This window comes from Apiospora hydei, assembly GCF_038363865.1.
Source record: "Apiospora hydei strain CBS 114990 chromosome Unknown utg000010l_segment0_segment0, whole genome shotgun sequence".
Classification (NCBI taxonomy): Eukaryota; Fungi; Ascomycota; class Sordariomycetes; order Amphisphaeriales; family Apiosporaceae; genus Apiospora; species Apiospora hydei.
The window spans coordinates 437,483-451,064 of record NW_027117369.1 but is presented as its reverse complement, the minus strand read 5'-3'; the positions used below and the strand labels follow the sequence as shown (position 1 = coordinate 451,064).

General features: G+C 55.3%; 3 protein-coding genes across 3 annotated transcripts; 1 reads left to right on the top strand and 2 right to left on the bottom strand.

The window, feature by feature from the left end:
• Nucleotides 1–5,489: 5,489 nt before the first annotated feature.
• Nucleotides 5,490–6,848, top strand: PG997_014304 (Ornithine decarboxylase; the record flags this gene model as incomplete). The annotated part of the gene is made up of 1 exon (XM_066818618.1): nucleotides 5,490–6,848. The coding sequence occupies one exon, from the start codon at nucleotides 5,490–5,492 to the stop codon at nucleotides 6,846–6,848; it is 1,359 nt and encodes a 452-aa protein (XP_066660806.1).
• Nucleotides 6,849–7,527: 679 nt separating this feature from the next.
• PG997_014303 (uncharacterized protein) lies at nucleotides 7,528–10,534 on the bottom strand (the record flags this gene model as incomplete). The annotated part of the gene is given in 2 exon segments (XM_066818617.1): nucleotides 7,528–8,772; nucleotides 8,789–10,534. 2 exon segments carry the CDS (start codon nucleotides 10,532–10,534, stop codon nucleotides 7,528–7,530), a joined length of 2,991 nt encoding a protein of 996 aa, XP_066660805.1.
• Nucleotides 10,535–11,554: 1,020 nt separating this feature from the next.
• On the bottom strand, nucleotides 11,555–13,294 carry PG997_014302 (uncharacterized protein; the record flags this gene model as incomplete). Its single annotated transcript, XM_066818616.1, has 1 exon — nucleotides 11,555–13,294. The coding sequence occupies one exon, from the start codon at nucleotides 13,292–13,294 to the stop codon at nucleotides 11,555–11,557; it is 1,740 nt and encodes a 579-aa protein (XP_066660804.1).
• Between the last annotated feature and the right edge of the window lie 288 nt (nucleotides 13,295–13,582).

Genomic DNA, 13,582 nt, shown 5'->3' with positions numbered 1-13,582 from the left:
CACCTTGTGTTGTTACCGTTTTCATCACCATAACCATGCGTTCCTGCGGCTCACGGAGGTTGCATACTGTCCCCTCATATTTGTTGCGTGAACTTGGTAACCCTGTTTCTAGCAACAGAAAGCGATGACAAATCATTGAATGTGTATGCGTGTTCTTTTGTGTGCTGTTGTGAAGTGGGAAAAATCAGACACGTTTCAATGATTGTTGTAATTCATGTGCGTCATCATCCAAATCATTGATGTCTGGTTAGTGGTGATCGTCATGTATAGAAAAGTAACCAAAGGCCACGAGACAATGAGTACATGGAACTCGGTGCTATCTATTCTCATTAACAGTGATATGAGTGATTCCGTCTTCCTAGGCGCGTAGGCTGATGTGCATATGGCTATTCCACAAGTAGGTAGGTTATAACGTCCCGTCACCAGAGATGTTGGTCCAGACCTCCAGTGCAAACATGTGAATGGATTCATCGTCAGCTGCTGTCAAGCAGTAGCCCAGAGCCTGGCTCGAACCTGGAACCGGCCCCGACCTCGGCACAGGCGGAGGGGGGACAAAAATTGGGCGAACTTGCCGGCTGGATGAACCGTCGTCGATTCATCCACCCGGCCAGCTCGCCCGGGTGATCTTATAAGACATTGAAATCAGACCTTACTAGAGCTTATAACACTGCCTTTCGAGCCGGGCTAAAACTTCGGCAAACACGGCAGTGAATGGTAGAAACCGGAACGAGACTCGAACTTGAGACCGGGAGGAGGCAAAAGCTGAACTGCATAGTTGGATGGACGAACCGTTTCCGATTCAACCATCCAACCAGCCAGCTAGGGGGATCACATAGGACGATGAAAACAGGACTTATCAGGACTTATAGCAACAACCTCACAGGGGGTAAACTTCGGCATTTCAGAGTCCCAGGTAGTCGGTCTCTTGTCATCAATGCCTCAGCAACGCAAGGAAATCTTCGTGGTCATATTCGGCAATTATCTTCTGAGTGAGTTTCCTCTCCATATGCTATGCCATAAACATGAGTCCATTACTCATCACCTTTGATAGAATCCACAACCCGGCAGGGTGGTATAGCCCCTTACTTCCACGGCCCTTGTCCACAGCTCGAACTGACGGCATTTACCTATGGACTTGGTGATCAATTTGCTTTTCCACCCATATACTAGAACATTCGGATCTCAAAGATGTCACCTCTTCCATGTAACTCAAAGTGGTTTCCCCCAAATGATGAGACAAAACTTAGTATATAATTGAATCTACCCCTAACCCACCATTCTTAGTCAGGGATGGCCCCAACGAGTATAGCAGGAAGCAAAACTGAAAAGAAACAGAAAGAGTTATCATGGATCAACGGACCTCCTGATATCCTCGGAACTCGTCAACCGGCATAGACTTTTGGGGAAACGGCTGACTCCGGATGCCCTTTGTGTTGTATGCAGTGTTCCCTCAGGCGATCCAGTGTTTGCACCCCCTATTCGAAGATACCCAAGCCAATCTCGGCCACTTTCCATTCAAAACTTCAAAGCATCTCAACACATGGATATACCCAATCGCGGCCACTATGGGTTCGCTTTGGACACACGGGAAATTTGTCCAACGAACATCGGGAAGCGTATGTCTAGCACCGCTCTTCAAGCAGACGCAGTTTGTGTGGTAATGAAGCAACACGCATAAGGGCATAGATATTCCAGCTATTCAGCTACCACGTTGATAGACTGATTCATAGCTTTCGCTGGAGTACAGTGCACCTTGCGGGTGCACTCATTTCTGTCCGTCTTCGTCTTCGTCTTCGTCGTGATTCGCCCCCTGGCCGGTCTACACTGGAAAAGGGGTCGGTGCACCACGTGACGTGGTTTACTCTTACACAGCCACTATGGACGAGGGCTATGGAAGTTCGCCAGAGCCGCCCACACAGCCCACTAGATTCCAAGAGTCGGTGCCCGAGGATGAGTCATACCGGGAAAGGGCAAAGCCGAACTAGACGTATTCGCTATCATCCTTAAGAATTTGGGGGAGTCTCTTCTCCTTGTTCCCCAAGCTAGGTTCTTTCTCGAAGCAAATGCTAATGGTCCAAGCTCCCAATCTTGGTGGGGGCTGGAAGCCTAGAACGTGCGCTTCTGAGATTTGGGTTTGTCCAGGGCCAGGGCCTTGGGTAGCGGCACTTTTTGCCGACAGCTCAAGCAACATAGCAAGTACGAACCAAACCGAAGATATGAGGCAGATCCGCATTGATGCGAGCCGCGGTGGTAAAATGAGTATCCCAAGTCAAATATAGTAGTTGTCGCGATCCAGCCGCTGTGGTCTGGAAGTGGTCGGGAGGTTATCCGCCTAGCGGGGTGGATTAGTGGGAAATGTTTAATAATCCCGATTCCCTGACGAGCTTGCGATGCGTGACCATCGTTGCTCTAGTGTAGCCGTGTGTAGCTCAGCTCTCCCGTCACGCCGCCGTCCGTCATACCACCAGGAAGAGGGTTTATTGACAGCGCGGTGCGTTTTCTGAGTTTTCGCATCTGGAACGTAGTTGCCGCACTTTTAGCATATGCAAAACATCATTCCCGAGCAACTTGACTCGTTCGCGGCGATAGCAGCTCGGACGCGCGGTTCATCAGAGTGAGAGCTGAGGGTTTTGCTACCGCATGTAGCTAGAATGTTAGGGTAGAGGCTGGTAGCAGGTTATGCACTCCAGGTGTTCGTTCGCTCTTGGGACGTTGGGCACAAACAAGGCCGGGAAACCCATGGAGGTACAGGACACGGTCCCAAAACACCATTGAAACTACCAGCCGCTCTCCGGCCGCATAGACGAAGCTGTGTGTGGTAGTGTCAAGGTTACTTTGATGCGAGTAGTGCCCAATGGACGCGGGTGCTAGAGCTCCCAGAGCCTGCATTGTGATGGTCCCTGTATCTGTTGGGCGTTACTCACACATGAGGTTACAGCTGAGATCCAAGCTGGTGGTGTGCTAGTTTGGCCGGAGATAAAACCCGGCAGTCCGCGGGCTGTGACCCGTGTCACAAGCCTCACCCGCTGTTCTGACAGAGGGAGCAAAGCTGCGATCGCAATAAAACCTGACCGCTTTTCGGGAGATGAATTGAATCATGATCTGGTTCTTGGGCCTTCCCGTTCCCCATCATCGGATAAATCATCTGCAGTAGCCTCATCGGCGGGGACACCGGATATAGCAGCTGAGGAAGGTTGGTAGAACAGGGAAAGAGAGGCGAGAAGATGGCAAAGCAGGCCAGGCATAATGTGCGCGTGGTTTTTTGCTCGGATCTAAGACACGCAGGATCCTGTCAGGCATCAGAGTGAGACAGGTTTTGAGAGGTTGATCCGAGTTAGTAGCGCACAGCCAGCCAGCCGGCCGGCCGGCCGGCCAGAAAATTCCCGAGATTGAAGATGGAAGAATGGAGGTAGACACGCTGGCGGGATGCAGTGATGTATGCTGCGCCTCCTGCCCTGCAGGCTGCAGGTGCATCAATAACAGAACCTACATATCTGGATATAGGAGAGACACGCAGAAGCCGGGCAATGAATCACAAGTTGCGGTCAGGTTCACGGCCAAGGTGATTCGTCGCAACATTCATCCAGAATATTGGGGCTAGAACCCAGATCGAGAGATGAGAGATGCCGAGGGCTTGTACGTCGCCTGTGGTTGGACAAAACGGAGCGGGCATGTCGTGTCTTTTTCTTGACGGGCCTGGATGCGCGCGAATACCCGATGTCAGTCAGTCGGGATGGGGTTCTTGTACTGCTTGGGTTCTTGGATGGAGTGAAGGGAAATGGATGTGGTGGTGGTGGGGGCATGGCCCAATCCAGACGGAATTTGAATTTGAAGGTGGTGAGGCCTGCGAGGCCTGCAAGGCCTGCCGACCTGCAGTTTTTCCAACCTGCTAGCATGGGCCTGAACATGGACGGCTCTCAGTGGGGATCGGGACACGACATTGCGCATCGGGAAATCGCTCACTGGCTGCACGCTGGTCTTCCCAATAGTTCCCCTGACAGCAGGTCAAGGATTGTTGCATTCGGCCAGATCATTTCAGTAACGGATCCTCTGTCTCCCTACTGGACGAATAGTCCAGCCATGATACATAAGCAGAAATCAAGTTACAACCACCAGTGTTTCTTTAGGTACGCGCTAGAGGCTGAGGCAGTCCACTACAGAAGGCCAAAGCAAAGCAAAGTGACCCCCCGGCCCCTCTGTACCATGGACGATTCCATTTTCCCCGCCATCTGTGGGAGGAGGAGGAGGGAAAAAAACTCTCATAGTGAGTGAGGTAAGAGGGAGAGAGGGCAGCAGTCCAGACCTCAGTCTCAGCTGAGGGAGGACACGACTCCAGACAATCACAAATTGCTTTACTGTCGCGCCATTTCCTCAATCCAGTCACAAGTTGCATCTCGTAGAACCCGTAGCGACGACAGTAAACAACGTCTGCCTGTCACAGCATCGAGTGCATTAGTTTTTCGGACGGTACGTATCCATGTCATCAAGCCTGAGATGTTTCCAAGTTGGAGTCCCAACGTCATCACATGCCCCAGAAGTTTTCGCCTGCCCATCTTTTTTGTCGCCCCACTACCGAGAAAGCGGCAAGGTCGAGGTTTTTTGATATTTTTATTTTCTGTCGCTGAGTTTCCTGCCCACTTTTCGATGCAACCCGCGCTTCAACCCACCAGCGAGAAAAAAAGACCACTAAATCCAAAGGCAGCTAGCTAGGACAAGGGCGACGACGACACGAACCAGGCCTTCCCACTCACTATTATTTTGTTTTTGGGAATTTTATTCTTAAATCCCTCTCCTTCCCTTTTTCCCGCTCCCACTCGCACCCCTCTCCATCTCCCACCACCTCGGTATTCAACAACCCCTCCAGCCAGACCAGAACAAGCGAGCACGTCTCTGTTGCCTCGTTTATGCAAGCCATCCTGACCACCCACCGCCGCTAGAAAACGTCGAGACTCTTGTCCCGCGGACTCGCCTCCGACTGCCTTTGGTCTTCACAAAGGCAACTCCGCGACTACGGCTTCCTCGGCCGTCAACTTCATCTCAGATCAAGATTTCAGCCTGCGAAAGACCTTCCACATCATCAACTCCCGCCCACCTCCTCCGCCTGCTGAAGTTTCTTGAGCAAGCAAACCTGCCGCTTTCGTTCGACTTCCCTCCGAACCCGAACCCCTCGTACCACCCCAACCGCCAGCTGCCGCATAGGACGAGTTCTGCGGTTCTTCCTCTTGTAGAGGAAGAGTCGAGGAGGCCTCGTCAGATCGCTTCGGGATCAGAAAGCTACCGTTTTCGACCCCTTAACATTCAGAGATACCCCGTGGTTCTCAACTTTTATATACAACACTGTCTTGTGTCTCTTGGTGTATCTCTGTTCTAGAGGTATACACATCTGCCGAGATAGTTCACCAACCACCCAGAGTTACCTCTGAAGTCCACATCCGAACCCAGAATCGACTCCTCTCCCGCCCAATCGCACCATCCTGAAATCAAGGGATATGGTTATGGCAACAGCTACCATTGAGCAATTTGCACCGGTTACGTTTAATCTAAACAATAACCATACATTGACTCAGGTCAAGAAGGATTTCTTTCTTGACAATCATCAGAATGGCGCTGTTCTAGGCAAACACCTGATCGGCGATGCTCTTCGCCGCCGCGTCGAGAGCATCGACCATGAATCATGCGAGCCCGGAGATGAGGATACCTTCTTTGTGGGCGATCTTGGCGAGGTCTATCGCCAACACATGCGATGGAAGAAGAACCTTCCTCGCGTCAAGCCTTTCTACGCTGTCAAATGCAACCCCGACCCCCAGGTTCTCCAGCTTCTCGCTGCACTGGGAACTGGATTTGACTGCGCTTCCAAGGCCGAAATCGAGCAAGTCTTGAACATGGGCGTGGATGCCGAGCGCATCATCTACGCACAGCCCTGCAAGACCAACTCGTACGTCCGCTACGTCGCCACCAAGGGCGTCAAGCAGATGACTTTCGACAACGCCGATGAGTTGCGCAAGATTGCTAAGCTCTACCCCGAGGCCGAGCTCTTTCTCCGCATCCTGACCGACGACTCGTCCAGCCTTTGCCGCCTCAGCCTCAAGTTCGGCGCTTCCCTGGACGACACTGACAACCTTCTGTCGCTTGCCAAGGAGCTTGGTCTCAATGTCGTGGGAGTCAGCTTCCATGTCGGATCGGGCGCTTCCGACCCTCTTTGCTTCCTCAAGGCTGTCCAGGATGCCGACACCGTTTTCAAGCAGGCTTATGCTCACGGCTTTGACCTGAAGACGTTGGATGTTGGTGGCGGCTTCAGTGGCGACAGCTTCGAAGCCATGGCTACTGTCCTCCGAGGGGCCCTTGACGAGTACTTCCCTCCCTCGATCAACATCATCGCAGAGCCCGGCCGCTACTACGTCTCCTCGGCATTCACCCTTGCCTGCAACATCATTGCTCGTCGCACCATCCACGACCCCGCCACTGGCGAATCCAGCTACATGGCCTACGTCAACGATGGCCTGTATGGCAACTTCAGCAGCATCATGTTCGACCACCAGCAGCCAATTGCCAAGGTCCTGAGCGCCGGCCAGAAGATCATGTTCGATTCGCCTACGGCCGAGGGCCTTCCGGCTGGGATTGGTGGTGGCATCGAGTACTCCATCTGGGGCCCTACCTGCGATGGTATCGACCGCATCACCGAGAGCATCCGCTTTGATCACGAGCTCGATGTCGGTGACTGGTTTTACTTCGAGGACATGGGCGCATACACCAAGTGCTCTGCCACCAAGTTCAATGGCTTCTCCGATGCCCACGATGTCGTCTACGTTTGCAGCGAGCCCGGCGCTCGTGCCGTCCTTGGATTGTAATCGTCTACTTGCTAAATGGTTATGCAAGTAGTGGGCGGTTCTTGTTTTTGTCGAGTGTTTTCAATTATGTTTTAGAGTTGCAATGACTGTTGATGCATCGTCTATCGGTCTTGCGCCATATAGAAGTATGTTCTTCCACTTATATACAACCAAAAAAATCAGGCAGCACAAAATGGATATTAGTCTGGACATTTCGCGTTGCCATCTTGTTGGAACTGCCTTCTACCTCTTTTGACTGCTTGCACTCCGACTTATCCTTCGTCATCTTTGCCAATTAACCTAGCAGCCTTACTGATCCAGACCTAATCTTAACCTGTTTTCGCACCAAATTGGTCTATCTTGACAGGCAGCAAGTTCGCGTTTAATCAAATGTTACCTATACTCATTACACTATGACTGATCTTCAGTTGGGTGGTCTGACATCACGGCATCTAGTGTAAAGGGACAGTAAGCACATTTCCCACAACAGGAATCAGCTTGGTCTTACACGTTATCCATTCAAACAAAATCCAGTTCTCGTCTCTATCGCCACATCTTGTTCTTTGGCCACACCCCACGATATTCAAAATGAACGCATTTATCAAAAGGACAATACACAATACACTGTTAACTAAACCCGTTTCTTTCCCCTAATCCGTTAACCCCCCTCCCCCGCTATCCGTCCCCCCTATCTCATAGCTCACAGACCAGTGTCCGCCGCCGTTTGGCAGCGCCACAGCGTCATGATGATCATGTACTGCAGCTTCTCGTACACGGTGTTGGTGGGAATGCCCTCGTAGCCGCCGGGACCCAGCTCGGCGAACTTGGCGGCGCTCTCGGGGTCCTTGGCCGGCTGGTCGACGGTCAGGTCCCACGTCAGGGAGCCGAGGACGGGACCTTCGAGCATGGCGGTGCGGTACTTGGGAATCTCGGGGTCCTCCTTCTCGGTCTTCTTCTGTTGCTCTTGCTGTTGCTGCTCGAGCTGTTGCTGCTGCTCGAGTTGTCTCTGCTGCTTCTCCAGCTGTTTCTCCTGAAGCTCTGACTTCTGTTGGTCCAGCTCCTTCTCCCGCTGCTCCAGTTGCTGTTGCTCCTGCTGTTTCTCCTGTATCTCTTTCTGCAGCTCCGCCATCCGTGCTTCTAGCTGGTCTCGCTGCAGGTATTGTTTGCGCAGCTCCAACAGCCGATCGCCCCGAGCCCCCCACGTCGCGAACTCCTTCAGCGCCATCTTCGTCTTCTCCTCCGCGGTCCAGTCGGGCATCTCCTCCGGCTCTTCCATGCCCGCCGGCAGCGGCGGCGGGTGGTCCGTGTTCAGCACCGGCGACTCGCGGTGCGCCATCTCGGCATCCTGGGGCGCCTTCTTCCGGATCAGCCTGTTGTGCCTCGCGATGAAGCACCGGTCGTACTCCGGGCCCAGGGTGATGTCCATCAGCGGCGGCAGCGAGCCCGGGATATGATCGTCTTCTTCTGCGTCTCCAGCAGTAGTAGCCGTCTTATTGCCCTTGCCCTTGCCTTTGCCTTTGCCCTTGTCTTTGCCCCCAGCAACCGCAGCCGCCATAGCCGACACCACCGGCTCCTCCTCGACCTCCTCCTCCTCCTCCTCAAACTCATCCTTGAGAATAGCGTCCCACTCCTTGATGTTCTCCTCGCGCCGAGCGATGCGCTCCCGCGCCTCCTTCTTCGATGCCTCCGTCTTGAGCAGCTTCTCGATGGCGTACCGGTCCTGCTCGTTCCAGGCCGTCTCGTGCTCGATCCAGTCCTCGAGGCGGCGCTCGTACGCGGCGTCGAAGCGCTCTTGGGGGACGTCGGACGCGAGGGCCAGCAGGCAGAGCTGCAGGCAGCGCAGGTAGCGCGACCGCCACGCGGACAGGCAGTGCGCCTTGAGTTTAGCGCTGCCAACGCCCATTTCCTGCGCGGCTTTCAGGGTCTCTTCTTCGCGCAGCAGGGCCTTTTCGAGCGCGGACAGGGTCGCGCGCATCCTGTTGTTGGTGAGGGCCGAGGGGGGCTTGGGAGTTGACGGCCGTCTTGGCGTTGGCGTTGTTGGGGTCCTTCTTGGCCTTCTCGGCGCGGTCGGCCATGTTGTCGCACTGCTGCTGGATGTACGTCCACTGGTCCTCGTGGCGGCGCGCGAACCGCTTCAGCTCGTCGCGGTACCGCTTCAGCGCGTCCTCCTTGATGGGCTCGGTGGGGGTCACGAGCTCGGTGCCGCGGGGGACGCGCGGGCCCAGGCCGGCGTCGGCGCGGAGGCCGGTGAGGTCGTTGAGGGCGTCGTCGAGGGTGTAGAGGTCGTCTTCGTCGATTTCTTCTTCTGGCTTCTCTTCTGGCTCGGGCTCTATCTCGGGCTCTATCTCTGGCTCTATCTCGGGCTCGGGCTCTGTCTCTGGTTCTTCTGTAACTACTTCTTCTTCGATCTTTTCCTTTTCCTTTTCCTTTTCCTTTTCCTTTTCCTTTTCCTTTTCCTTTTCCTTTTCCTTTTCCTTTTCCTTTTCCTTTTCCTTTTCGGCTCTATGGGCTTCCTCCTTGGTTTTCTCGATGTCCTTGGTGGTACCTTCAATTACCCCCATGTGACCGTTCAAGATAGCGTAGATCTCTTCTGGCGTCATCTTTCCAGGATTTATCCTCGGTTTCTTGGTAGCGGGGCCGTCGGTCCTGTCAACATCGGTCCCAGTTCTCTTGTTGCCGTTGCCGTTGCCGTTGCCGTTGCCGTTGCCGGTGGTGGGCTTGGTGGGCTTGGTCTGGGAGTCGGTATTCGTGTCGGCGTTCTTGTTGGCGTGGCTGAACTGGATCTTCTTGCCGTTCGCATCGACGGCCGCTCTCAGCATGGACTCGTCCGTGGTGCGGAAGCTCTGGGTCGGCATGTCCTCGTTCCAGCCCAGGTTCTCCATCAGCAGCTGCGCCCCGTCGTGGTCGCCGGCGCCCTCCCAGAACGCGTCCGTGTAGGGCGGCTGCTCCAGGTAGGCCGGCACGCCCGAGGGGGTCTGCAGGTCCGACCAGTGCACGTCGAGGTCCTTGGGCTTGAGCAGCAGCGCGTCGAAGGCCTCGCGCACAATGTTCTGCGAGTTCTCCACCAGCCGCCGGTTCTCCGCGTCCGTGTTGGGCTCCGTCACCACCCCGCTCTCGGCGTCGGCCTCGCGGCTCGTCGGCAGGGCCAGGAACTCGGCCCACAGCGTGTCGAATTCGGGGTGCCCGATCAGGTCGCCGTCCACCCAGCGCGTGGCGGTCGGCGGCAGGCACTCCTCGATGAGCTCCTGCATCCATTGGAAGTGCACTTCGAGCCGCGCGCTGTAGGCACGCTGAAGATTCGGCTCGCCCTGCAGCCAGCGGAAGTCGCGCATCAGTTTGCGCAGCCAGTCGACGCGGTCGTCTTCCACGCCGCGGCCCATGTAGAAGGGCGGGCCCAGGCCCTCGCCGACGACCTGGTAAAAGGGCTCCTGGAGGGTTTTGTTGAATATCTCAATGACTTGGGCCTCGAGGTCGCCCAGCGCGGGGAGGAGCTCCAAGTCTTCCTGCCCGGCCGCCGCGACGGAGCGCTGGGTGTCTTCCAGCAGGGCCACATATCGCGGGTACAGCGCGTTGACCAGGTAGTCGAGGTGGTTGTCGCCCTGGAGCTCGGCCTCGGTTGGGGAGCCATGAGTCAACGCGATGAGGTCGTTGAGCCGGCCCTCTAGGTCATCGAACGCCCATATCGGGTTCTCCGGGTGCTCTGCCATGGCTTTGGGATTCTCTACTGTGACAGGCTTTGCGGTGCAGGTCTTTTCTTTTTCTCTTGTTTTTGCTTCAGTCTTCTAGGCGGCTTGAAATAACTTCATCACAGAGATGTTGCAGCCTGGAAATTGAATACAGGAGTGCCAGATCAATTGAAGGTTCTTGACATTATGGTAGCCCCCTTGTCCCGATCTGCGCCCGGACACGTCAAAGAGTTTCGATCTGACGTTTTCAGAATCCATGGCATTTTTCACGACAATGATGTTCAGATCATGACCCTTTGTCTGAATACGGGGGATCTATACTGAGCCCAGCCTGACGGGCGTGACACAAAGACTTCCGCATCCAGACATCTGCCAGCTAGGGGCATCTGAACCATTACCCCGCCTCGCATTCCTGCCTTTTCCGGCACCATTGCACAAAGTTCACAGCGCAGACTGGAAAGCTACCTATCTAGATACCCTCTTAATGCTTATTTACTGTGACTGCAACCTGTATAAACTCAAGGCTCTCAAAGAGTGTCTCAGGTTGCATACAACAAGAGTTGGAAAACATGCTTCTCCCTAGGGGTACGGGTGTTTGAGCGAGGTGGAAAAGGCACTAGAGATCAAGCAAAAAAATGTGAATATGCTCACTACTGGATTCGAACCAGTATTCCCTTGCACTCCTAAGGTTATAGGCAGAGTGAAGGTGCTCTACCGTTGAGCTAAATGAGACTCGCTAGTCTTGTCACCAACCTGCTCGGCGATAGCTTATCTCTTGTTATAAAGTCCTAATCTAATACCTTTTGTCATAGCAAACGTCGATATCAGTGCTAAGCAATCATAACTCTGGCATCATTGCCATGCTCCGCTCCTAGATGCATACGATTAAAGTCTAACAGACGTAACACAGTCTTGATCATGATACTGATTCTCTTATTCGCTTATATAAAACCCTTCGCGAACTAGCCAAATCATACATACAAGTCAAACCCCAAATATCTCAAAGCTGGCACTTTCCTCCCCTCCCCTTATGACAGCCCCTCACAGCTGATGCAGCTTCGCCTGCAGAACCCGCCAGAACGTGAGGATGACCATGTACTGCAGCTTGTCGTAGACCTCCTCCCGGGGCAACTCCTTATACCCAGGCGGCCCACCCTCCGCGAAGATGGCGAACTCGGGCTGCTTATCCTCCGGCTTCTTCTCGACCCGTACTTGCTTCCCGTCCTCCATGTGGTACTCGTACCTCTTCCGCGTCGGCCTGAACGTGCTGCGGCGCATCCGCGCCGCATACCGGGAGGGATCCAGCACCCGCTCCGTCTCCTTGTCCAGGATCGTGTCCAGGATCGCGTCTTCCTCCTCCTCCCTCTTCTTCTTCTCCTCTTTCTCGTTCTCCTGGGTGGCAGCCTCCGCGGTGGTCGCGACAGGAGCTTTCTCCGTCGTGGAAGACGTAGTCTCTGCCTCTTCCGTGTCCGCCCCTGTTTTGGCATCCTTCTTATCCGCGATGGCCTTTTCCAGCGCCAGGATCTGATTCCGCCAGTCCTCGATCTTCTCCTCGCGCTCCGCGAGCTCGGCCGTGTACCGCGGCCGGAGGTTGCTGTTGGCCTTGATCCGGGCCAGCGAGAACTGGTTGAAGTCGTTCCAGACCTCCTCGTGCAGGATCCAGTCGGCGAGGCGGTCCACGCGGGCCTGCAACAAATCATCGTTGGGGCGCGCCACCATGAGGAGGCGGGTGTGCAGGCAACGCAGGTAGCGGAGGAAGATGGTGGTGCACTTGAGCGTCTTGAGCTTGCCGTAGTTGTAGCGGCCCCAGGAGCGCGCCGAGATGATGTACTCGCGCTGCGCCGCCATCTCCGCCTCGAGCGGCGCGAGGTGCTGGTCGGGGCGGGGGGCTTCTTGGATGGCTTCGCGGGCCCATTCGAACTTTTCGAACCACGGGCTCAAGGTGGATCGGTACTTCCCGAGGACGTCCCGGGGGATGCCGACGACCGGCGTGGTCAGGCCCCGCCTCGACTCCAGGCCGGAGGTCTTCTGTATGAGATCGGTGATGTCGGCGTCGGCGTCGGCGATGGTGTAGTTGTAGAAATCGCTGCTCTGGATTGGACCACCGGCGGTATCAACGCCGCCAGTGGAGGGCTGCTTCGTTCTGGACGACGGGGTGGGTTCTTTCTTGTTGGCGCTGCTGAGCGCCTGCCGCTTGGCGTTGGTCTTCTCACGCTCTAGGTCGGCCCGGGCCTCCGCGCTGGGATCCTCAAACACGCCAAAGTCCCGTTTCTCCCCGGCATACGTCTGGCTGAAATCCAGGGGGAAATTGCTCTTGGACTCATCGGCCGGGCCGCCGAGATACGCTTTCAGCGCGAGCGTGCCGGGCCGCTTCTCCGTGCCGGACAGGAACAGGGGGTCGGAGATGGGGCGGTCGACGCAGGTCGGGCGGGACTTCTCGTCGACCAGGCTCTCGAGGGGGATGTTGATGTCGTCCAGGCTGATGAGCAGGGCGCGCGCGGCCCTGAGGACGGAGTTGACCGAGCTGTTGACGAGCTCCCGGCCCTCGAACGTGTCCCTGGGGGGGCCCCTCCTGTCCAGCCCGGCGAACTCGGCGAAGATGTGGTTGAACTCCTCGTTTCCGATCAGCTTTCCCTTCTCCCAGGCTGCCTCGTTTAGCGGCCAGTTCTTGCGGCGGAAGACGGACATGGCGTCGAGGTGCTCCAAGACCGAGCTGTCGCCGCGGGGCCGAAGCCAGGGCGCTCTGCTGAGGATATCCATTTGCTCCTGCAGGACGGGCATCCAATTTCGCTTCTCGGCTTGGTTGTTGAGCTTGGCACGGGATAAGGCATAGGGCACCCTGTTATAGCGACCATGGCGTTATCGAATAGCTTGTCTGCGTATTCGTCTTTTGGGAGTTTGCTACGATACGACGCGATGTCTTCTAGGAGGCGACACCACTTAGGGTAGCTCTCAGTGATGGCGTGCTCTGTGAGGTTGAAGTTCCCATTCAGCGACGTGTTCATGGCTTTCAGGACTTCGTTCTGGTAATCAATGATCTGTAGTCGCAGCTCATCGCCCTCGTGAGTA